This window comes from Colossoma macropomum, unplaced genomic scaffold (genome assembly GCF_904425465.1).
Source record: "Colossoma macropomum unplaced genomic scaffold, Colossoma_macropomum, whole genome shotgun sequence".
Classification (NCBI taxonomy): Eukaryota; Metazoa; Chordata; class Actinopteri; order Characiformes; family Serrasalmidae; genus Colossoma; species Colossoma macropomum.
The window spans coordinates 24,391-52,051 of record NW_023494880.1 but is presented as its reverse complement, the minus strand read 5'-3'; the positions used below and the strand labels follow the sequence as shown (position 1 = coordinate 52,051).

The following is a 27,661-nucleotide window of genomic DNA, read 5'->3' as shown; positions in this document are numbered from 1 at the left end:
TTACGATTAATTCAAGATGGCGCCGAGTATGGCTGCCGTGTTGCGAGCTCCCGCTTACTTTTGCAGTTTTTTGTTGTTTTTGTGTTTGTTTTTAACTCTTTTTGCACTAAATGTTACTGGTTTATTCTTCTATCCTATCTATAGTTTTGTTTATCTATGTGTAAATACTGTTCTCTGCATAATTCGTGGAACTCGCACTCAAGTTTTTCACTCACCTGTGTCCCTGTACTCTTGTGATGTGACAATAAATCTGATTTGATTTGATTTAACACACACATTAGTAATATACAAAAATTGAGACAGTAAGTTAGTAACTCACTCTAGTTTCTCCAGTTTACAGTGTGGATCCTTCAGTAGATCAGGAAGCTCCTTCTTTAATGACTCTCCTGGTTTATTGTCGCTCAGGTCCAGCTCTCTCAGGTGAGATGAGGATTTTAGAGCTTTAAACAGAGCAGCACAGCCTTCACCTGTAATACTGCAGTTACGCAGCCTGCAGAGAGAAGCAGAAAAACTCACCACACTTACAGCTCAACATAAACTCTCTCTCACACACACACACCACTTTATACATTTAATGTATATTTCTCTCATACATAACACACATACATGTTGGTTGACTGGTGTATCTGTGAGTAGTTGTGTGTGAGTGTGTGTCTGTGTTATACACACAAGACAGTCACTAGTTTCTTCAGTTTACAGTGTGGCCTAATTTTGCTTGTCTGCTAATTGAATATTGTCTTTCTATTGGTAAATGTAAGCTCTGAATTGAGACTTTCTCTGGATGAGGGTTGCTACAGACCACTACATACAAGCTTATTACTAACAGATTCTAAATCTGTTAGTAATAAGCTTGTATGTAGTGGTCTGTAGCAACCCTCATCCATCATCAACAGAGATGTGACTGCTGAACGTTGGCTAAGTATCACTTTGTTATCCTTCATTACCTCTTTATGTCCTAATTACTCTCTTGTTGCGTCCAACATGTGCTTTACAATACCTGTTTACTCATCCCACAGATCACATAGAACGCTTCATCATCGCAGGACCTGTAATTCCTTTAACCTCACCTATCCCCCACGGTCATCAGAATCTCAGACCAGTGTGGCAGGTGGGCTTTGGAATTGCCAATCCGCTGTGCAGAAGACAGACTTCATTTCAGCCCTCGCATCCTTCAATTCACTGCACTTTCTGGAGTTGATGGAGACTTGGATCACTCCCATGAACTCGGCGACTCCAGCAGCCCTGTCCTCTGCCTTTCACTTCTCCCATTCTCCGAGACAGTCCGGCAGGGGTGGTGGCACAGGTTTGCTTGACTGCAAGAGTACTTCCCATCCTGACGAAACCCACGTTTAACAGCTCTGATGTCAACAATTACAGACCGGTATCACTCCTTTCTTTCCTTTCAAAAATTCTTGAATGTGCAGTCTATAATCAACTCTCTCTTTCTCACACAGAACCAGCTCCAGGACCCCAACCAGTCTGGCTTCAAACCAGCGCACTCAACTGAAACTGCTCTTATAGCAGTGACCAAGAAGCTCCAGTCAGCAAGATCAGCCAAACTGTCATCTGTCCTGATTCTTCTTGACCTCTCAGCAGCTTTTGACACAGTCAACCATACAATCCTTCTGGACATCCTCACCAACCTTGGAATCACTGGCTACGCATGGAAGTGGTTCAAGTCCTATCTGGAGGATCGCTCTTATCAGGTAACATGGAGAGGGTCCAAATTCTCTCCATGTAGGCTCTCCACTGGTGTCCCACAAGGCTTGGTGCTAGGTCCGCTTCTCTTTTCTCTTTACACTAGCTCTCTTGGTGATGTAATATCATCTCATGGCTTCTCTTATCACTGTTATGCTGATGACACTCAACTAATGCCTTCTTTCTCACCCTATGACACACAGGTTTCCAGTCACATCTCGGCATGTCTGTCTGACATCTCTTCATGGATGGCAGCTCACCACCTGAAGCTCAATGCTAGCAAGACTGAGCTGCTATTCACCCCTGCAACTACAGGTCCACATCATGATCTCACCATCTCATTCGAGAACTCTCTGATTGTTCCGTCTGAAGAGGCAAGAAGTCTTGATGTGATTCTGGATGGCCAGTTATTGTTCTCAGCTCACATCGTGAACCTAACTCGGACAACATCCAGTGGATCTGACCCTTTCTCACTCGAGAGGCACCCCAGGTGATAGTGCAGTCTCTTGTCTGCTAGTGCAGTCTCTTGTCATCTCAAGGCTTGACTACTCCAACTCACTCTTGGCTGGTCTTCCCATGCAGGCCTCTGCACCTTATCCAGAATGCAGCAGCACGGCTCGTCTTCAATCTCCCCAAGTTCAGCCACGTCACCCCACTGCTGCGCTCCCTTCACTGGCTTCCTGTAGCTGCATCAGATTTAAAACCCTAATGCTTGCCTACAAAGCCAAAAATGAACCAGCCCCTACCTACTTGATGGCAATGGTGAAATCTTGAACTGTACCATGAGCCCTTCGAGCTTCGAGTACAGCTCGGCTTGACCTGCCATCCTTCACCGTGCGTGGAAGACAAGCATCAAGACTGTTCTCTGTACTGGCACCCAGGTGGTGGAAGGAACTCCCACTGGCTGTCCGTACAACTGAGTCTTTTACTGTTTACAAATGCAGACTGAAGACCGTCTCTTTTTACAGCACTTAAATGAGCACTATATTATGTATTAATTGTATTGTATTGTATTGCACTGTTCTGTGTTTAACTCAACAGTGACTTTTTGTTTCTAGCAGTATCTGAGCTCAGGACTGGCTTTCTCTCTAATCTATTGGCAACTAGCAAAGATACTTTCTCCAGATAGACAAAGCACTTCTTGTAATTTGCTCTGGATAAGAACGTTTGCTAAATGCAGTAAATGTAAATCTTTCACACTCAGAAACTTCCTCTCGACGAGCTAACTAGTTTGTGTCCTCGCCCCTCGCCACCGCTATCTCCACTGTCTGAATGGTAAACAGCAGAGATAGAGACTGTATGTGTATGTGTTCTATGTTCTGTTTGTGGTTTTGTTTGTGTATTGCTGAAATAATAACATGTCATCAGGTTTTAGACAGAAAATTATTAATATTACTATTATTATCATGTTCCAATTTCTATGTTTTATAAAATCTCAGAAAAAGGTTAATGTCAGTCACTGTGTAATATTAAAACTACATACTTGTGTATATTTGTGTGTGTGTGTGTGTGTGTGTGTGTAGAGACAGTAAGTCAGCAACTCACTCTAGTTTCTCCAGTTTACAGTGTGGATCCTCCAGTAGATCAGAGAGCTCCTTCACTCCTGACTCTCCTGATTTATTGTGGTTGAGTTCCAGCTCTCTCAGGTGAGATGGGTTTGATTTTAGAGCTTTAAACAGAGCAACACAGCCTTCTTCTGTAATACTGCAGTTAAACAGCCTGCAGAGAGAAGACAGAGAGTGTGATCACACACACTCTACTGATCACATCAAACACACACACTACTGATCACATCACACACGCTCTACTGATCACATCACACACACACTACTGATCACATCACACACACTCTCTATCACATCACACACGCTCTACTGATCACATCACACACACACACACTACTGATCACATCACACACACTCTCTATCACATCACACACGCTCTACTGATCACATCACACACACGCTCTACTGAGCACATCACACACACATTACTGATCACATCACACACACACTTTGATTTTAGAGCTTTAAACAGAGCAGCACAGCCTTCTTCTGTAATACTGCAGTTAAACAGCCTGCAGAGAGAAGAACTCAAACTTACAGATCAACACAAACACACACACACTCAAATACACACAAAGTGTGTATCTGTATTAGTATGTGTATGTGTCTGTGAGAATGTGTGTGTGAGAGAGACAGATAAAGATACTGTGTGTGTGTGTGTATGTGTGTGTGTGTGTGTGTGTGTGTGTGGAGACAGTAAGTCTGTAACTCACTGTAGTTTCTCCAGTTTACAATGTGGATCCTCCAGTAGATCAGAGAGCTTCTTCACTCCTGACTCTCCTGGTTTATTGTAGTCCTGGTTCAGCTGTCTCAGGTGAGATGGGTTTGATTTTAGAGCATTAAACAGAGCAACACAGCCTTCATCTGTAATACTACAGTCCCACAGTCTGCAGAGAGAATAAAAACTCATATTTCTAGATAAACACACACTCTCTCACACACATACACACACACAATCACACAAAGTGTATCCCCCTCTCTCAGCATAACAAAATTGTCACCATTACCACCACAAAACAGCACAGAGTCAAATATGGCATTGATTAAATATCTCCTATATCTATTTTTTCATATATGCATTTGGATATACGGATGTGTGCTTTAGGATATGGATATGGCTTTAGAATGCTAAGATATGCTAAGAATGAACAATTCTTAGGTGGACTTTTCACCAGTTCTACTGTGCTCTAGTTCTTTATCAGCGGTCAGTTTAGACTACAGGACCACTGTCAGCTGGATATTTTGGTTGGCGGATTATTCTGGAGTAGTTTCATATTGCTGCTGTCAGAACAAAACCTCCTGTCTCCATTTGTGTTGTTTTGGATAGAATTTGACATATATTGTTGTTTTGGACAGAATTTGAAAATGAGAGCTGCTCTTTACAATATTCTGAAATTTCATGATAAGCTGACCAATAGAAATGTTCCAAAATTACTTTAAAAATCTAGTTCAGTTGACTACCGTTCAAAAGTAAGAACGTTTTGCCTTCTCCAGTAAAGTTATCAGTTTCAAGATACAAAGTTTTGTTGTGACAGTGATGATATGTAAGATGTTATGTTTATAACATAGTCTTTAGGAATCATCTTAATTTCCCAATTAGTTTTTTTGCACCCTGATCTGTCCACACATCCTTACTGTCTCTCTCTCTCTCTCTCTCTCTCTTCTCTCTCTCTTTCTCTCTCTCTCTCACTCACTCACACACACACACACATATATTTTGGTTGATAGAAAGTAACGCTGAAACTGTGAAATTGTTTGTGTGAGTATCTGTGTGTGTGTGTGTGTGTGTGTATGTATGTGTGTGTCTGTGTGTGTGTGTGTGTGTGTGTGTGTGTGTGTGTGTAGAGACAGTAAGTCAGCAACTCACTCTAGTTTCTCCAGTTTACAGTGTGGATTCTCCAGTAGATCAGAGAGCTCCTTCACTCCTGACTCTCCTGGTTTATTGAAGTTCAGGTCCAGCACTCTCAGGTGAGATGGGTTTGATTTTAGAGCTTTACACAGAGTAACACAGCTGTCACCTGTAATACTACAGTGCTTCAGCCTGCAGAGAGGAGAAAAAATCCTCACACTACTGATCACATCACTCACACAAATGCTCTAGTGATCACATCACCCACACACACTCTACTGATCACATCACACACACAAACGCTCTACTGATCACATCACACACACAAACACTCTAGTGATCACATCACCCACACGCACTCTATTGATCACATCACACACACACACACACACACTACTGATCACATCACTCACACACACTCTACTGATCACATCACTCACCCACACACACTCTACTGATCACATCACTCACACACTCTACTGATCACATCACTCACCCACACACGCTCTACTGATCACATCACTCACACACTCTACTGAACACATCACTCACCCACACAAGCTCTACTGATCACATCACACACGCACTCTACTGATCACATCACTCACCCACACGCTCTACTGATCACATCACACACACTCTACTGATCACATCACACACACATTACTGATCACATCACACACTCACACTCTACTGATCACATCACACACGCACTCTACTGATCACATCACACACTCTACTGATCACATCACACACACATTACTGATCACATCACACACGCACTCTACTGATCACATCACTCACCCACACGCTCTACTGATCACATCACACACACTCTACTGATCACATCACACACACATTACTGATCACATCACACACTCACACTCTACTGATCACATCACACACGCACTCTACTGATCACATCACACACTCTACTGATCACATCACACACTCTACTGATCACATCACACACACATTACTGATCACATCACACACGCACTCTACTGATCACATCACACACACTCTACTGATCACATCACACACACATTACTGATCACATCACACACTCACACTCTACTGATCACATCACACACACACTCTACTGATCACATCACACACACACACTCTACTGATCACATCACTCACACTCTACTGATCACATCATACACACACACTCTACTGATCACATCACACACACACACTCTACTGATCACATCACTCACACACACTCTACTGATCACATCACTCACACACACTCTACTGATCACATCACACACACACACTCTACTGATCACATCACACACACACACTCTACTGATCACATCACACACACACACTCTACTGATCACATCACACACACACTCTACTGATAACATCACTCACACACACTCTACTGATCACATCACACACACACTCTACTGATCACATCACTCACACACACTCTACTGATCACATCACTCACACTCTACTGATCACATCATACACACACACACACACTCTACTGATCACATCATACACACACACACTCACACTCTACTGATCACATCATACACACACACACTCACACTCTACTGATCACATCATACACACACACACACACTCTACTGATCACATCATACACACACACACACACTCTACTGATCACATCACACACACTCTACTGATCACATCACACACACACTCTACTGATCACATCACTCACACACACTCTACTGATCACATCACTCACACTCTACTGATCACATCATACACACACACACACTCTACTGATCACATCATACACACACACACACACACTCTACTGATCACATCACTCACACTCTACTGATCACATCATACACACACACACTCACACTCTACTGATCACATCATACACACACACACACACACTCTACTGATCACATCATACACACACACACTCACACTCTACTGATCACATCATACACACACACACACACACTCTACTGATCACATCACTCACACTCTACTGATCACATCATACACACACACACACACTCTACTGATCACATCATACACACACACACACACACTCTACTGATCACATCACTCACACTCTACTGATCACATCACACACACACACACACCTTAACTGTATCCCTGCCTCTCTCTCTCTCACACTTACTTTGGTTGAGAGACAGTGGTCCTGATGGTTCTTCTTTTATGTACTGACTATTCCATTATATGGCCACTATATGGCGCGGTTTCATTTTAAGAGAAAAATGTTTTTTCTGACTCTGATATATTAGGTCGAAGTCACATGAGATGAGAGGTTAATATAGGAGTGTCCTGATGTGTTAATATACTTATTTTTTAAATGGGCATCTTGAGATCATACGATCAAATACAGCTAGACTTCATGCTATACAATAACAGGATAACAGAAATGTTTTCTATAGTTCTTTTTAAAAGAATCCATGACATCCCTAAAACTGATAAATACAAACATAAACTCCTCTGTGTAGCTCTCTGAACTGGAAAAAAATGGTTTGGTTAGTCCACTTTGGATGAAGTTGAACTTAACTTCTTATTCTCCAGCTTCTTACCTGAATTTTCTGTTCACCTTAACTGGTGCAGCAGTTACACTCTGGCACCTGAGAAAATTCAAGCAAGAAGGTGAATAAGAAGCTACCTTCATTTTTGTCTACCTTGGATGGTTGATAAGCTGAGCTGTTTGAAATGGCGAGCAGAGAGAACGAGCTTTAGCTGGAAGAAGGGAAGTGAAATAGCATTAATCTCCTGTTTGGAAACACTTCAGTTTAAAAGTCGAGTACAAGGATGGTGAGTAAAGAGTGACTGACTGAACGGTGAGAGTGCAGTGACACTGCACCAGAGTATCAGATAGCCATGCTAAACCTCAGATATGCTAACTCATTTGTGAAGACTTCACTGAATGTCTGATTTATCAGAGTGAGGAGAAAACATGAGTCTCAGCTGCAGCTTCTCCATACAGGATTACAACAACCGCCAAGTGCTGAATCTGAAAGAGCAAAACGAGGAGCTCTACAGGGATGTTTACAGCTTCTAAGAGCTGCTCAGCTGTCAAAAGTTCTGGATTCTGAACCACATTAAATATACAAACATTTAGATCTGACAGTAAATGCACTTTGTTTAATTTTGAGTTGTAGCCTGAAAGTTCACACATTTTTTATTTACTTTTATTATTATTAGCTCTAATAACACACGTTTGCTAAATGGATATGTGCAAAATGTAATATACATTTGGCACTATTATTATTTTTATTTGATGTCGTGAAAATGACTCGTGCCACTTTTCCTTTCAACAAACACTGTTGTCTTTCTGAGGAGCAACATATGAGCCACGTACTTGTGATAAGGTGAGCTTATTTTCTTCTCTGTATGTCCTCATGTGAATCTTATCGGTAAAACTTTCTATGAATGTCACCTTTGTAAGCATCTATAAACACATTCATAATATGTTATAATGCATTCATAAGGCATTATAAACATGGCAATAAATATTTATTAAAAATGCATTACACATTATAGCCATGCTTATTATGCATTATGAATTGTTCATAACACATTATAAGAGCTCGTAAGTCGTATTTGTCCACTCTAAGGAAAGTGAAGCGTACTGTACTAAAGCCTCCTCCAGTGTTAAGAGTGAGGCTACAAGTTGAAGTATTTACTGAAGGATTTACTGAAACACTAAAACATTCACAGTAAAGCACATTACAGGCTTCAAATGTCAGAGTTTAAACTAGAGCTGCCATCAGTGTTTTACCCAATGTGGGAAAGGTAATGTTCACCACCGTTAGCTTGGTATTTGTCTTTACGCTCTCCAAGCTGGGACTGACTTCATTCGCACTGACAGTATAACATGTTATCAACACTACTTATAATGCATTATATTAACAATTCATAATGTATAATAAACATGGCTATAAAGTGTAATTCATTTTTATAAATGTTTATAATCATGTTTATAAAGCCATATGAATGCATTATAACATGTTAAAAATGTGTTTATAGATGCTTACAAATGTGATATTCATAGAAAGTGTTACCATCTTATCTTATGTTTGTGCTTTGGATGTCCACATTTTAGACATTTTTACATATTACATTTTATTGCACTGATGAGAAAAATACAGAATTTTTCTTGAGTTCAAAAAATTAGTAATGTTAGACATTTAAATGGGTATTTTTTTTTTTACTATTTTTTACTTCATATATTACTTTACGTATATATGCAATGAGAAGTGTTTTTTTTTCAAAGCAACTTTATTTTTCTCATACAATAAGTATCTTGTTTCTTTTTACTGATAATTCTCGGTGTCATTGTATTTCACAGTAACTTTTTACTGTTTTCTTCTGTTTACTTATTTGTTTTTCTCTGTCCTAGCTGTGCAGTGTGATGATAACTAATGTTTCTTCTGTGCATGAAAATAAATAGAATTATATATATTATATTAAATATATATTATATATACTTACATCAAAACTATAAAGGAAGTGTACCATCTAAATTAATTAACAGCTTTTAATTAAAACCATTCCAGGTGACCTCATCAAGCTGAGAGAATGCCAAGAGTGTGCAAAGTTGTCATCAAAGCAAAAGTGGCTACTTTGAACAATCTAAAGTGTAAAACATTCTGATTTGTTTAACATTTTTCATTTACTACATAATTCCATATGTGTCCCTTCATAGTTTTGATGTCTTGATTTTAATCTACAATGTAGAAAATAATAAAAATACTGAAAAAACACTGAATGAGAAGGTGTGTCCAAACGTTTGAATGGTACTGTATGAGTGTGTGTGTGCATGTGTGTATGTGTATGTGTGTGTGTGGGTGTGTGTATATGTACACACACACAGTGGGGTCTGAGACTAGTGAAAATTCTTCTATTTTACATTGTTTTTCTAACCCATTACAACATTTTTCATTACAAATGACGTTATCCAATTATAACAATAAATACAAAGTAGAATCTTTCAAATATGAATGAATTTCAGAATTTTTCAGTATTTGATGCAGTATGTCCCCCTCAACGTGCACTCAAGCTGCCGTGAACTCCACAAGTTTGTACCAAGATCAAAAAGGAAATTACACAAAGTCTTAGCATGTCACTGGATCTGTGTACAACATTATGACTTTTATTTCTACTAGTCGCAATTTAAAACACATCAACTAAAACCAAGTAGCCACTCACTCAAGTATTCACAGCACATTTTAAAGGATTAGTCAACATGAAACTAAATGACATTGAGTGGGTGGAATGACTGGACTTGAGTTTAGGGGCTTACGGTGAAGTGCTGCCCGCTTTACTTGCCCTTGCCTCACCCACATGGGGCAAGCAGCATCATACTCATTTGTGTACTACTCCACAATTTGGTGATTGACCGGGTCAAGCCCCATGTCCCACACTCACAAGGAGCTGCACAGCTGTCTGACATCAGTACTGCACACTGACCCTGACTGAAGACACTGCAGGTAAGACACTTAGCAGTCATTGCATATTGTTTTGAATTGATCAGCCTGGCTACTGCACTGTTTCATTCTTTCTTCCTTTTCTTGCGTGAAGTGGTGGGGAAACAAAGAATAAATGTTTGCTAAGATGAGATGTGTGTCTCCTACTGTTTCCCCTTTGACTCAGTAATAGTAATCACCTAAACACGGGTCATTTTTAGCTTTTGCAACAATACCTTCTAAAAAAGCCTAATAAAGACTGCAGTGATTAACCCTCCCTCTAGTTGAATATGACATCTCAGTGTGTTAAACAATATTGTATTTAATCAATTTAAACATGCCATGAAGTCCACAAGACATACTTCCACAAGAAGGTATAAAATATTCAAACATCTAAGCTTCAATTACAGTAATCTTGCCATAAACCTTATAAGTCTTTGGCAGATTTAAGATAAACCTCAGTTAAACCTGATACAGCACCACCTAATGGCAGATTTTTAATGGTGTGATTTTTAAAAGACACAGCAATGGGGTTTAGTTTAAACCCCAGATCCACTTTAAACTGCAGCTGCTGAGAAGACAGGATTGACAGTTTAAGACCCCATGTCAATCAGGCTAAAATCTAAACCACAGCTAAGCTAATGACAGTGAAATCGCTCTGCTGTGTCATTTCACCCCAGGAAGTTTCATGACACAATCTAATGTCAACAAAAACCTGTGTCACTCGATGTGGGTGTTACGTCAGTTTGACATGGAAGTTTACAAAATCAGCCTTTAACAACTTTAAACAACTGCTGCTCACTGGAATAAGACTTCATGAATGTTTATGTAGGTTTATATCAATTGTCATGAAAGGCTGATGTATTTGTCATGTAGCTTTTTGAACACTAACCTACAGTAAAGTAGGTGTTCATATCTGTTATGTGTGAGTTGCTATACTTTAAGGTTTCATCCTATTTTTGACTGTATCTCTGTGGATTCAATCTTGTACTAGTTCAAACATTAACTTTTTTCTGTTGATATAACACATAAATAATACATGCAACTGCAAATGGTCACTTTATCACTCCTGCGTGCTGTTTTGCCCTCATATTAATAAAAACATGCACATCTGGATATTATAAAAACAGACACACCAAAAGATAAGTGTGTGAGGGATTTGTTTAGTGAGGAAGTGATTGTGGGGAGTTGTGTGTGGAGGTGGATGTGATCTGCATCATAAGAAAACAAGTGATGACCTCACCTCAGTATCTCCAGTTTACAGTGTGGATTCTCCAGTCCAGCAGAGAGAAGCTTCATTCTTGAATTCTTTAGTTTATTGTGACTCAGGTCCAGATCTCTCAGACTAGAGTTCTCTGAGCTGAGAGCTGAAGACAGAGCTGCACAGCTTTTCTTTGTGAGATTACAGTCACTCAGCCTGGGGAAAGAATGACAATATATCAGATCACTGCCCCCCCCCTCTCTCTCACACACACACACAGACACAATGAGTAACACTGATATGTTATACTATAATAAATATTTAACGCTGTCCTTAACAGCATTTCACAGGCTTTGAATATTCATTAGTATTTCCAAGTGAGTACCTGAATACTCTGAAAAATAACATTTATGTTTATATATTTTATAAAAGGGCTGCAACTATAAAATATTGTAATTTTTGAATATACTATCAACTTTAATCTTGAATATTCAACTATTCGATAAGTAAAGGCTCAAGATACATTTCACTTTCATGAATGTTTTTATTTTTATCATCATTTATTGTTTTACATTTTTGTATCATTGCTTGAACCAACCAATGTATTTGCATCATCACTGATAAACAGTTACCTCTGTAGCAAGTAGCAAAACTAAGCTACTGAGATTGTTTGAATGTGTCTCCTATCATTTGATAATTAAAAGTGTTCCGACATGTGATTTCTCTGGCATCTTTGCTTTTTTAGCCTCAATGTTCATGTACAAAGTGGTGCAGTTTTTGCCACTCTGAGGTGAGGTGGTGGGTATGCTTAAATTTATTTACTTTTAACATTTTCCATGTAGTAACTTTCCCTGTTTTTTAATGGCTGATGAACCTTCTTGTAGATCAGGATACAACGATTTTTATGCCAATAAAAATTTTGGCATGAAAAAAAAGACGAAGCTTGTGAATACTAAAATAGAATTGAACACCAATGTAACAAATATTTATCACTATCATGATAAATTACACCACAATTAGCTTTTCTGAGTTTACTGTGGATATTGCCAGTACGTTGAAACACTTCCCAACTTCATCGTAACATAGAGAGCATAACACTAGTCCTGTTTAATAGGATTTAGAGCAGCACAATATGTGAAATGTTGAATACACAACACTGTAGTCATAGATGGGTTTACACCTTGCATTGACATATGTTTCATGTCTGGATCATATCTGGATAAACTTTGGCAGGATTCTATTTACGCTTTTCACTAAAATGCATCCCCAGGGTGGCCAAATGAGATTTTAATTTTCCTTCATGAAAAGCACATCGACATGTCATTTCCACTTTACTTTTGTTTATTTTTCATACTCCAGTGCACAAAGCGGAACAGTGATAAAACATCCAGTGATTTGTTGTAAAGTGATTAAAGTGTAGTAACATCTTTATGACTAAAAATACTCACACAGCTTTTCTAGATGCTTTGATCACTGGTAGAAGTCTACGCAGACATTCCTGTGACTTGTTATATTTACTCAGGTCAAACTCATCCAGCTCCTCTTCTGAGTTCAGCAACACAAACACCAGAGCTGACCACTGAGCAGGAGAGAGCTTAGCTCCACAGAGACGGTCGTAACTGCTTTTACTCAGGTATGTTTGCACTTCCTGCACTAGAGAATGATCATTCAGTTCATTCAGACAGTGGAACAGATTGATGGATTTCTCTGGAGAGGGATTCTTCCTGATCTTCTCCTTAATGTACTGGACTGTTTCCTTTTTGTTGTGAGAGCTGCTTCCTGTCTGGGTCAATAGGCCTTGTAAGAGAGTCTGATTGGACTCCAGTGAGAGGCCCAGAAGGAAGCGGAGGAAAAGGTCCAGGTGTCCATTCTTACTTTTTAAGGCCTTGTCTACTGCAGACTTGAGGAAGTCTGACATTTTTGACTTTTTGAAAATGACAGAGAGATCAGTGGTCAGTGGTTTTGTTTTATTTCTGCTGATGAAACAGAGAAATGCATATAAAGCTGCCAGAAACTCCTGAACACTCAGGTGCACAAAGCTGAACACCTTCCCCAGGTGCAGCCCAAACTCCTCTCTGAAGATCTGGGTACAAACTCCTGAGCACACTGACACTTCTCTGACATCAATACCACACTCTCTCAGGTCTTCCTCACAGAAGATCAGGTTGCCTTTTTCCAGCTGTTGCAAAGCCAGTTTTCCCACTGCCAGAATCATCTTTCTAGTCTGCTGAGGATCAGTGTCACATTTCCCATGGTACTTTTGGTCCTTGTGTTTGATCTGAAAGATCAGGAAGTGGGTGAACATTTGAGTCAGAGTCTTGGGGATCTCTCCACTCTCTGCTCCACCCAACACTCTCTCTAGAACAGTGGCTGTAATCCAACAGAAGACTGGGATGTGGCACATGATGTAGAGGCTTCTTGAGGACTTCATGTGTGAGATGATTTTATTGGCCAGGCTCTGGTCACTGATTCTCTTCCTGAAGTACTCCTCTTTCTGAGGGTCACTGAACCCTCGTACCTCTGTTACCAGGTCAGCACATTCAGGAGGGATCTGATTTGCTGCTGCTGGTCGAGAGGTTATCCAGAGGAGAGCAGAGGGAAGCAGGTTCCCCTTGATGAGGTTTGTCAGCAGCACATCCACTGAGGCTGAATCTGTTACATTCCACAAGCTCTCATTGTTCTGGAAATCTAGAGGAAGTCGACACTCATCCAGACCATCAAAAATGAACATGACTCTGTGGGCATTACTGTCTACTGATCTCAGTTCTTTTATTTCTGGGAAAAAGCAATGAAGAAGCTCCATCAGCTTGAGCCTTTCCTTTATCAAACTGAGTTCCCTAAAAGGAAGTGGAAATATGAAGTGGACGTCCTGGTTTGCTTTTCCTTCAGCCCAGTCCAGAATGAACTTCTGCACTGAGACTGTTTTTCCAATTCCAGCAACTCCTGTAGTCAGCACAGTTCTGATGGGTCTGTCTTTAAAGAGGTCATTGCATTTGATGGGTTTCTCCTGTGTTGCTGGTCTCCTGGATGCTGCCTCAATCTGTCTGACCTCATGTTCATTATTGACCTCTCCACTCAATCCCTCTGTGATGTAGAGTTCTGTGTAGATCTCACTCAGAAGGGTTGATCTTCCATGCTGGGAGATTCCTTCATTAAACCTGCAAAATTTCTTCTCCAGTTCTTGTTTGTATATAGTGATCAAATCTGAGAAATGCACACAGACAACATATTTTTAATGTTTGCAAATGTTTCAATAAAATTTTGTTCAAAATGTTGTTTGACTGCCAGATTCCTTCATCAATCATAATCATCGTTTCTAATAGTTGACACAGACCACAACAACAACAAATACTTGTGTTTGGGAGTGTTTGAGATTGTTTGAAAGTGCTTAGGTTTCTGGAATATGAAAATATAATATATTAATCATTCCTTAGCAACAGACTCAAGGTTTTGACTTTTTTCTAAAGTGTGTCTACTCAAAACCAGCTTGGTGGAAATAAATGCTTATGCAATCAAGGACTTTGTGTTTTACATTTGTAATTAATTTAAATCTCTTTGCAGGGATCTCTTTTCATTTTGACATTAAGTTGTTTGCTTCTGTTGATCTGTGTAAAAAATTAAACACTCTCTGATTCAATGTTCTATATTAATGAAACACAAATATTTCCAAGGAGTGAATACTTCCTATAATGTAGACAGTCTACTATGTCATTATTAAAATATCTGATCAATATTACCAGTGTATTCATCAATATTTTAATAAAAATGTAGATTATTTTTACAACCCCATTTCCAAAAAAGTTGAGGTGCTGTGCAAAATGTAAAACAAACAAACTTTTGCTTTACGTCATCTACGGTACATAATATCATTAAAAGATTCAGAGAATCTGGATAAATCTCTGTATGTAAGGGACAAGGCCAAAAACCAGTATTTGATGGCTGTGATCTTTGGGCCCTCAGACAGCACTGCTTTAAAAACAGACATGATTCTGTAGTGGAAATCACTGCATGGGCTCAGAAATACTTCTGAAAACCACTGTCTGTGAAAACAGTTCACCACTGCATCCACAAATTCATGATGGTATAGGGGGCATTAGTGCACATGGCATGGGTAACCTGCACATCTGTGAAGCACCATTAATGCTGAATGATATATACATGTTTTGGAAACATATGCTGCCATCCAGATGACGTCTTTTTCAGGGAAGGCCTTGATTATTTCAGCAAGACAATGTCAAACCACATTCTGCATGTATTACAGCAGCATTGCTCCATATTAAAAGAGTCCTGCCTGCAGGCCAGACCTGTCACCACTGATATAAATATAGATATTTTGATGTATTTTCTCTCCTTAAAATGCATGGTAGGCTTATCAATGACATGTGTTCCCCTGTTAATATTGTTTAGGTTTAGATAGAAAACGTGTTTATTTACAGAACTTTGAAATGAATAAATAGTACGTAACCAGTGATGGTACATTAAGATGTTACCTTCAGTGAGAGCAGCAGCACCAGGAGAGCCTCCAGCCTGAACTGCACTGGGGCTTGAACTGGAAACTTCCTGAACTGGAGGAGAGACAACTGGAAATATTAGAACTTTATCAAAGCAGCTTAAAACTAACAGTAATCAGTGAGCTGTATTTCTGTATACCACCTCCAAAATAAAAAAAGACTGATGCATAAATAATTCATCAAATATGTGTATATGATAAACTTATATATAACCTAAAAAACAACCATTTATTTACATACAGTTTCTTATACTACATCACTCACCTCTCTGAATAAAGGTAACATTCACTGGGCCTTGAATATTATTCCCCTGGAGAACAGGAGCACAGATGGCTCCTCCTGTCTTAGCTGTCATGTTGGTCTGAACAGGACCAGTGTGAGCTGGGGTGGACGTTTCCATCTGAAAAGTCTCTAGTCACTAAGGCAGGACGTGTACTGTGGTACTTCAGTGACTTCACATACAATAACTATTTTTAATCCTCTCATCACAAAAAGGCCAGCGTTCCCCGAGACTCACCGAGTTCCTCTCTTCACTAAACAGAGTTTCACTGAGAGAGAGAGGGAGAGAGAGAGACAGAGAGACAAAGAGAGACAAAGAGAGAGAGAAAGTACAAAAAGAGGAGAGTAAGACAAAGAGAGAGGGAAGATTTGTGTGTGTGTGTGTGTGTAATGTGAGTGTTTAGAATGTGTAGTGTGTATATTTAATGTGCATGTGTGTTTAGCGTGTGTATAGTCTGTATGTCTGTGTAGTGTTTGCATAGTTTGAGTGTAGTGTGTATATTTAATGTGTGTTTAATGTGTATGTAGTGTATGTATGTTGTGTGTGTGTGTGTGTGTGTGTGTGTGTGTGTGTGTGTTTAGCATGTGTATTTATACAGTTTTTTACAATTGCTTAAGCATGATTTTGAAAACAGGGCTCATTTTGTCTAAACACTACACACAATTATACAGCCATACACACACAGAGCAAAACACCTCAGATTGTATGCAAAATGAAACACTCAAAACTATACAATAATTTGTGAAAACTGAATTTTGTCACTGTATGGTGCAGAGAGTTCATACAATATGATTCTGTTTGAACCAGTTAAATAACAAAACACATCACACAAGACCAGAACTGCACACTGACAATGTTGGGAAACTTTGAGAAAGTAGTGTTGGCTGAATACTAAATACTACACTGTCTAAAATGTGTGCAGTAATGTATTCCATTACAATATATAAAGAAAACTAACATATTCAGAATACATTTAGAATGCATTTACAATGCATACTGATATGGTACATGGAGAATCTTTTTTCCTGGAATCTTTGTGCAAAATCCACTTATGATTTAAATGAAGCTTACAAATTCTTAATATTTTTTTTGTCTCAGCTTCTGCTTCAGTCTACTGCTGCTCCACAACATTGATGCTAAGATCACTTGTAAGCATATCGACTACTGAATTATTAGTGTGATAATCTCAAAAGAGCTCAGCAACACTGAGATTAATAACTGATAAAGTTTATTTATCAGTCTACTCAGGCTTTAGCAGAGCTCAGTAACGCTAAGATTAATAATCGATCGCGTTGGTTTATCAGTCTACTCAGGCTTTAGCAGAGCTCAGTAACACTGAGATTAATAACTGATCACATTGATTTATCAGTCTACTCAGGCTTTAGCAGAGCTCAGTAACGCTGAGATTAATAACCGATCACATTGATTTATCAGTCTACTCAGGCTTTAGCAGAGCTCAGTAACGCTGAGATTAATAACCGATCACATTGATTTATCAGTCTACTCAGGCTTCAGCAGAGCTCAGTAACGCTGAGATTAATAACCGATCACATTGATTTATCAGTCTACTCAGGCTTTAGCAGAGCTCAGTAACACTGAGATTAATAACTGATCATCACATTGATTTATCAGTCTACTCAGGCTTTAGCAGAGCTCAGTAACACTGAGATTAATAACTGATCATCACATTGATTTATCAGTCTACTCAGGCTTCAGCAGAGCTCAGTAACGCTGAGATTAATAACTGATCATCACATTGATTTATCAGTCTACTCAGGCTTTAGCAGAGCTCAGTAACGCTGAGATTAATAACTGATCACATTGATTTATCAGTCTACTCAGGCTTTAGCAGAGCTCAATAACGCTGAGATTAATAACTGATCACATTGATTTATCAGTCTACTCAGGCTTTAGCAGAGCTCAGTAACACTGAGATTAATAACCGATCACATTGATTTATCAGTCTACTCAGGCTTTAGCAGAGCTCAGTAACACTGAGATTAATAACTGATCACATTGATTTATCAGTCTACTCAGGCTTTAGCAGAGCTCAGTAACGCTGAGATTAATAACTGATCATCACATTGATTTATCAGTCTACTCAGGCTTTAGCAGAGCTCAGTAACGCTGAGATTAATAACTGATCACATTGATTTATCAGTCTACTCAGGCTTTAGCAGAGCTCAGTAACGCTGAGATTAATAACTGATCACATTGATTTATCAGTCTACTCAGGCTTTAGCAGAGCTCAGTAACGCTAAGATTAATAATCGATCGCGTTGGTTTATCAGTCTACTCAGGCTTTAGCAGAGCTCAGTAACGCTAAGATTAATAATCAATCGCGTTGGTTTATCAGTCTACTCAGGCTTTAGCAGAGCTCAGAAACGCTGAGATTAGTAATCGATCGCATTGGTTTATCAGTCTACTCAGGCTTTAGCAGAGCTCAGTAACGCTAAGATTAATAATCGATCGCGTTGGTTTATCAGTCTACTCAGGCTTTAGCAGAGCTCAGTAACGCTAAGATTAATAACTGATCACATTGATTTATCAGTCTACTCAGGCTTTAGCAGAGCTCAGTAACGCTGAGATTAATAACTGATCATCACATTGATTTATCAGTCTACTCAGGCTTTAGCAGAGCTCAGTAACACTGAGATTAATAACTGATCACATTGATTTATCAGTCTACTCAGGCTTTAGCAGAGCTCAGTAACGCTGAGATTAATAACTGATCACATTGATTTATCAGTCTACTCAGGCTTTAGCAGAGCTCAGTAACGCTGAGATTAATAACTGATCATCACATTGATTTATCAGTCTACTCAGGCTTTAGATGAATATGTAAAAGTGTTCATGTTTGTTTACTCATTTCTTGTTGTTGTTGATGTTGATTTTAGCCAACAAGATCACGGGGGAGAATGAGGAGGATGAAATCAAAAGAAAGAAAAACAGTCATCATAGATTCCAGCTCATTTGATTCTTCACAATCCTTCTCTGATTCTGTCACAACTGATTCCTCATTTGAGAAGAAAAAGCAAGAAGGAAGAAGGAGAAGAAAGGGGTCACCTTCCATCGTGGTAAGCACGTGCCCCTGACACATTACGCAAATAATTATTACATAATTACGTAAGATTACATAAGAACATTTGGAGAAAAAGAGAAACCACATTTTATGAAAAGAACACCTTGCTAACTGTACAGCATAGGGGTGGGTTGATCATGCTACACTATGGGTGTGTCCCAAAACCTAGTGAGCTCTCTACATAGGCAGCTGTCTAAGTAGGCAGCATTCCAACCGTCATCTATCCTTATAAGACAGATAACTGAGACGCTCTAATTAGACAGCAGTGACGTCACCACTTGTTCCCGCCCACTGCACGAGACCGACGCTTACTTACCTCAGCCGCCAGAAACACAATTAGCCAACATGGATCTGCTCTGGCAGTTTATATAGCGATTTTAATTGCATTTGCTCTGAATGAAACAGCAAAATAGACAACAGTTGTGGTCAAATGCTGAAATTAAAGAATTCGAGCACTACTTGCTGCTCTTGAACAGTTATAATTTACAAATGTAAACTTTCCTCTAAGCAGTCTGGAGCGGGCGGAGATCAACAGTAAACCCTTTCTCCACATCATACAAAGTTCATTCATCTTCTAGCTGCCCGTTTGAGAAAATGACTTTTAAAAACAGATACGGTTTTATTTGTTTTGAATATTTTAACGACATACACGCTAATACATACATCAAATTAAAATGTACACAAACCTCACACTACTGCAGATAACTTGCATTAACCAAACAGAACAATGATACACAATGTCACTCATTGTACGAACTCCCAGACTGAATCGGACTTCATTTCCCAAGCTCCTTTGGAAGATCACGTGACTTCGAACTTCCCTTCTCAATCGGAGTCTGAAGTGGACTCCATTACCCATAAGGGAATCATATGACTTCTGACAAGCTCTCACACACCTATCAGCGCTCCCAATCTCCTGAGAATTGACTGGCTTCACCTGTGTGTCTATGTCATATGATCTGGTTAGAGTAGTATATAAGCCCGTATCAGTGTGAGGTATTGCTTCCCTGAGAACATACTGAGTGTTATTTCTGATTGTATTATTCTGATTACTGACCAGTGCTTCTTGTATTATTCTGATTACTGACCAGTGCTTCGTTTTTGACTCTGCCCTTTGCCTGTTCCTTTTTGTACTGTTGCCCGGATTTTGGATCTGTGTTTGGAATCTTTTTGCCTGCTTTTTTGACCTCATCTTTTGCCTTGCCCTTTTGTTTTGATCGCCTCGAGTTATGGTCACTTTCGTGATCCTATTAAATTTCTCGGTTTTGACCCCCGCCTGTATTTTGACAATGTTTTTGCCTAGAGTTAATAAAAACGATCTTATCAGTTTAATCTGCAAGCATCTGGATTCTGCTGACTGGTTACACACAAGTACACAAATTAATAAATAAATATACAGTTTGTCATTCACTAGCAATAAAACTATTTATACAGCTATATACAATAATACAGTAATTATTTAAATAATCAATTAACAACCAAACTACATAAATATTCATATACACACGGACCAGCCACTTCCTTAAGTCCACCTCTTTGTACCTACATTCTTTATCCTTTTTCTCAGCTCCACTGACCGTGTAGTTTCACTCTGTAGTTCTACAGTGTAATCTAACCTCAGTTTGCTTTCCTTTGCCGAGCTGAATTATACTCAAGCATTTTTAAATATTTAAATGATGCTTAAAATGCAGGTTTAAAAGAGATAAATTTAAAAAAAGTTTTTAATTACAATACTAATCTTCTATGAATCTTCACCTCTGTCTTGGAATTCACCTTGTATTTCTTTTTTAGTTTGTGCCACCTTTTTCTGAAGCCCCAATTTCAAAGGATGGTCCTATTAACAAGCAAATAAAATATTTTTTTTTTTCCTTTTTTTAGAGAATAGGTAACTTAAATTCTAACCAGAATAGGAAAGTGCTCAACCACACAAGCAAATTACTTCTACTTAGTGCTGATCTGATCCTTGGAAAGGGGGAAACAATGCGTGTACGCGAACATGGACAACTAAATAGCTAGTGTTAGCCATCTAACCATTATTGAATTTACAGAAAAGCACCATTTAACCCTCATTATTCTGCCAAATCATTCAAAACACAAGCAAACAGATCAACAATTAGATTGCGCTACCTCATCATTAGTTAACGTTAACGTTTAACAAAACCGGTCACTAGTTAAGCTACTTGGACATTAGCCAGCAAGTTTGTTGGCTAACTGGCTATTCAAAGCATGCCTAAAGCTTCAAAATCCGCTAGCATGCATGCTAATGGACTGGTGGTTCAAAAACTGTAAAATGGTCATTGATGGACCTAAATTGTAAACTATGGGCTATTTGTGCACCTTTATGACCAGAAAACCAGAATAACTTACGTTTTGAAGATTACGTTGCTGCTTAGCAAAGCGCTTCTGTCCGCCATCTTCAAAGAACAGTTGTGCTGCGCTGCATCGCGGGATTGCCTCAGCGGCTGAGGAAACATCCGATGCTCTCTCGATATTGGGCCAAAATGAGACCTCAGTAGGCAGCATATTTGAGATATCTAAGAATTGGGACAGCCTTCTTGTCGGGAGCGCATATTGTGACGTAAAATGCTGTCTCTGTAGGGCTCACTAGGTTTTGAGACACACCCTATATGTCCAAATGAATGACCAGGTTTTCCAATACTTTTGTCCATATAGTGTATATACCAGCTGTGGGTAACACAGTACTGTTAATGATTGTCTGTTCCTTTGTTTATTTGCTACTACCACTGAACAATAGCTGCATAGTCAGAGCTAGCTACAATGAATAATATATGGAGGTACCATTTTTGCATTAACTGAATAAGATTAACTAATGTAATGGTACTAATTTATACAACATCCACTTAAACACTTTCTATTTGAGTTTTAAACAGGTTTCTTTTAGAGAGCGATGTCAGTGTTTCTGTCTTCTCTTTTCTTTAGTTGGTGATCCTGCTGAGGTGATATGAAGATATGAAAAAGTGCTGGCCATATATATGAAAGGAAACACAAAATAATATGGGGTAGACCACAACACAATTGCACAGACTGCTTCCATTGCAGAGCTATCCCTTGCTGCACCAGAGACATACCGCAAGCTTTGTGATGAATGTGGAAAAAAAGAGAAGTTGTTAGACTTTGCTAAAAAGTGCAAAGATACAATAGAGTCAGACAAAAGCACTGCTGAGAAAATTTCAAATCTGAAATAGAGGGGAAATTGCTTCCTATTTAAAAGAACAACTAGGCTAACATTATGTGGATGTGGTGCTTTTTAAAACTCAGGGAACCTCTTTTTCAGTTGCAACATGTAATTTTGTGGTAAGTTAGGCAAATTCTAGTTTAAAGATGCTGTGAACTGAATGTTTCGTATATACAGAAAAAATGGTTTATTTAAAAGGTATATTGAAAACGTGTTTATTGCAGAGTTCTGTTAAAACATGGTCACAGGTCAGTAATAAAAAGCCTATGTTTTGTCAATTTTACCCTCTTTTCTATTTCTATTGGGTAGCTGTATGTGAAAGTAAACATTGTTTGTTGTTTTTCATTGTGTAATGCTTTCAGATTATAGCATTAAAGTATCTACTACTTTCGTAATACAGTACTAATCTTTCATTTTATATCAGGTACAGTCAATTCACAAAACCTTATTAATGTTTAGTATTGTTTAATAGATGTTTGTAATGCATTACTAAGGAATTGTTGGTTTTCACTTTACATCAGGTATATTAAATTCACTGAACAAGACCTTATAAACCTTAAGTAATGTTTAATAGATGTTCCTAATGCATTACTAAGGATTGATTGGTTTTCACTTTACATCAGGTATATTAAATTCACTGAAGAAAACCTTGTAAATGTTAAGTAATGTTTAATAGATGTTCCTAATGCATTACTAAGGATTGATTGGTTTTCACTTTACATCAGGTATATTAAATTCACTAAACAAGACCTTATAAATGTTTAGTAATGTTTATTAGATGTTCCTAATGCATTACTAAGGAATTATTGGTAACATTTTCTATGGTTGTCGCATTTGTAAGCATCTATAAACACATTTATAACATGTTATAATGTATTCATAAGGCATTATAAACATGGTTATAAATATTAATAAAAAATATTTTTTTATAACGCTCAGAACACTGAATTACACTTTATAGCCATGTTTATTATACATTATGAATTGTTTATATAATGCAAGTAGTGGTAATGACGTTATAATGTCAGTGCCAAAGAAGTCAGTCCCAGCTTGGAGAGCGTAAAGTAAAAACAAATACCAAGCTAACGGCCCTAGCCCTAGTTTAAACTCTGACATTTGAAGCCTGTAATGTGCTCTATTGTGTACGTTTTAGTGTTTCAGTAAATCCTTCAGTAAATATTTCAGCTTGAAGCCTCAGTCTTAACACGGGAGGAGGCTTTAGTACAGTACACGGTAACACTTTCTATGAATGTCACGTTTGTAAGCATCTATAAACACATTTATAACATGTTATGATGCATTCATATGGCATTATAAACATGATTATAAACATTATAAAAATTATAAATTATAAAAATTAATTACACTTTATAGCCATGTTTATTATACATTATGAATTGTTATAATGCATTATATTAAGTAGTGTTGATAAAATGGGTAACACTTTCTATGAATGTCTTTTGTAAGCATCTATAAACACATTCATAACATGTTATAATGCATTCATAAGACATTATAAACATAGCTATTAATATTTATAAAAATGCATTATACGTTATAGCCATGTTTATTATGCATTATGAGTTGTTAATGTAATGCATTATAAGTACTGATCATAACAAATTATAAGAGCTCATAAGTCATATTTGTCCGCTCTAAGTAAAGTGAAGCGTACTGTACTAAAGCCTCCTCCAGTGTTCAGAGTGAGGCTTCAAGTTGAAGTATTTACTGAAGGATTTACTGAAACACTAAAACATTCACAGTAAAGCTCATTACAGGCTTCAAATGTCAGAGTTTAAACTAGAGCTGCCATCAGTGTTTTACCCAATGTGGGAAAGGTAATGTTCACCACCGTTAGCTTGGTATTTGTCTTTACGCTCTCCAAGCTGGGACTGACTTCTTTGGCACTGACATTATAACATGTTATTAACACTACTTATAATCCATTATATTAACAATTCATAATGTATAATAAACATGGCTATAAAGTGTAATTCAGTGTAATTCTTTTTATAAATATTTATAACCACATTTATAACGCCTTATGAATACATTATAACATGTTATAAATGTGTTTATAGATGCTTACAAATGCGACATTCATAGAAAGTTTTATTAATTTACTTTAGTGTCTCTGTGATTTCCAGTCTTATTTAGCATCAAGCTAACGTCCTTTATCCCCAGGCTGAGGCTGAACCTCAAATAGCTCCCTACATAGTGCACTACAAATAAATTAAAATACTGCCTCCTGAACCCAAACATTGCATAATATTAATATATAATAGCATCAATAATCTGACAAACAGTCATTAGAGATTCAGTCATGTCCATACTGGACAAATAGTGCACTGGTGCAGAAGCCAGAATTTCAGAACTTACACTGAACACTATTTGAGGTTCAGCCTGAGTTCAATAATATTTAGAGTAGAACTAAATCACTTTTGAAACGTGTAAGACACTTATTTATACTGCAGTTTAACAGTGAATCATACAGAAAGTACTTTAATTCTCAGGTTGTGATAATAGAGGAGTTGATTAGCCTGTTAGCTAGCTGACCAGCCCATCATGTAAGCATGATGTGAGCAGCAGTAAACAGGGCTACCCCACACACAGCATTTTAGCTCTGTTCAGCACTTTGATCTGACTCTTACTCTCACTGTTTGTTGTGACAGTAAACAAAAACTAAAATATGGATGTCGAAGGTTAGTGTTTGATCGCTACGATACGCAGAGTGTCAGACAAAATGCCACTTTTCATCACTCAAGTTATTTATATTTCCCTTCATTTCTTTCTTTTGCTATCTTTTGCATATTAATTTAGTAAATCATTTTAATTTAGTGCAGTATCAGCAACATTTTTAACAAAATCAATTTATATTAGGCTTAGTAATTTTTTTTCTCTCAGTTGTTTGTAATGTTTGACTTAGTTTATTTTCCATAATAAAAAGTGGTGTGTATTTAAAATCTGTTTAAGGAGATTAATACATATAATTCATATGCAGGACAGTAATCTGGGTGGACCAGCAGTGGTCACCAAACCAGCAGGCAGAGATAAGCTCACTATCTGGGCTGTTCAGCCTGCTGGAAGCTAATGCTAACTGAAGGTAAACATAACTGTTTGTGAAAAGGGTCAGTTCTCTACTGAGTGCTGTCACATCAAAACAACGGAATCAAGCAAAAACTACTGAGTAAAAAAATATGAGGATTTCTTAACAGAAGGAACAACGATATTATAAAATCATACATGATATAAAATCTGCCTCATCAGGCTGTTCACTTACAGGGAAATATTCAGGTCATCAGGTCAGAAAGTTAGTTCGGTTAAGAAAACTTCAGTAAAAACCCACTGAACTGATCTTTATCTACTGCATATTAATATAGTAATAAACTACAGCTCAGACAAACAGACTCACCGTCTTTCTCTCCCGAAGGACTTTATGTTCCTCACTTCACTAAATGAAGCTGCTGTATTTCACTTTCATCTAAACTGTTTTGGGCCAGTTTCCAAAGATGAGGACTGTCCAATAGAAATGCCCCTCAGCTCTTTTTTTCTATTGGAGACGCTTGGCTTTTGGCTTACATAGTCTGGCTAAACTATTTTACTTACTTTAAATTCAAAACCACTGGAATCAGAAACAGCACTATGCTGGGTTGGTGGACTAAACCAGGGATGGTGACGTTCCTTAGACAGAAAGCCCTACAGCGCCGAGGGAAGGTGAAAAGGCAGGTGCAGGTCACTACGGACAGTTTACAAACCAGCATGAAGGTGGAGAGGAGATGGTTCACAGTAGCATCGTCCATCATCTGAACGTCCAGCAGCAGCAGTTCAGCACTGCTCGATCCATGTTGAGCCTAGAAAACAAACCCTCAAAGTCTGAATGAAAGCTGGATCACTGACAGGCTCCTCAGCACTCAGTCTGACTGTAAGGATGTAGCAGGTAGATCATTCTCACTGTGGGTTTCCTGTATGGCAGCATCTACAGTGTGAATATATCAGTGTCAGGAACATAAAAAACCAGAGACAAAAAGGTGAAATTTCCCACAGTCAGCATTGCTGACCTTTCAAACACGTACAGGAGCAGAAATGTCCCTAAATTTGTTAATGAATAATAAACTAATATGAATGAATTTAATTATACTACATTAATGTGAATGACTCTCTACTAACACAGCTGACCCTTTGTTCCTGACCCCAGTTCACCTGATTAGATCATACATGTTACATGAGAAGCTGTTCCAACAATTATCTCAATCCAAGAGAAAAACGGCAGTTCTGTATTTTTAACCAGGATGGATTTATACACAGCTTAATTTATACAATATTTTGCTTGATGAAATTGATAAATAAAGGAGATTTTTGAGTCATTCATGGTGTTTTTATGTGAAACGGTTCATTGCAGAGGATTGAAGAGATTTCTTTTGAGGTTTTGATTTTATTTTTAATTTTTAAGGTTTTAAGTTTGATATTTAAGTTTTAAAATGCTTAATTGCCATTGTTATTTATATCTTTAGAATAACAATCATTAACCAAAGTCAGATTAGAAATAATCCTAACTTCATAATTCAAATCAGGGGAAAAAGCTTAGAAAAACTCAGTTTCTCTGCCTGATCAGGACTGTGTGAACGTTTCAGAGACAGTAGCTTAGCGACATAAGTAACCCCTGAATAAGAGGTAGGCTTTCTTCAGCTTTTCCTTTTCAAGCAAAATCAGACTTTGAATCTGTGTGAAATATAGAATTACAGAGGTCTGATAGCCTGCAGGTCAAAGTCTGCTGTATTTCTGTAATTCTGTACTTGTTATTCTTTAGGAGTATAAAATTCTATGGG

The 27,661-nt window shown here is 38.1% G+C and overlaps 1 protein-coding gene across 1 annotated transcript; it reads right to left on the bottom strand.

Moving 5' to 3' along the window:
* Positions 1–290: 290 nt before the first annotated feature.
* Positions 291–26,327, bottom strand: LOC118800383 (NLR family CARD domain-containing protein 3-like). Its single transcript, XM_036560591.1, has 9 exons — positions 26,248–26,327; positions 16,542–16,825; positions 16,257–16,331; positions 13,215–14,970; positions 11,809–11,982; positions 5,131–5,304; positions 3,977–4,150; positions 3,244–3,417; positions 291–490 (listed from the first exon to the last, which is right to left on the bottom strand). The coding sequence occupies exons 2-9, from the start codon at positions 16,675–16,677 to the stop codon at positions 316–318; spliced, it is 2,838 nt and encodes a 945-aa protein (XP_036416484.1). The 5' UTR covers positions 16,678–16,825; positions 26,248–26,327; the 3' UTR covers positions 291–315.
* Between the last annotated feature and the right edge of the window lie 1,334 nt (positions 26,328–27,661).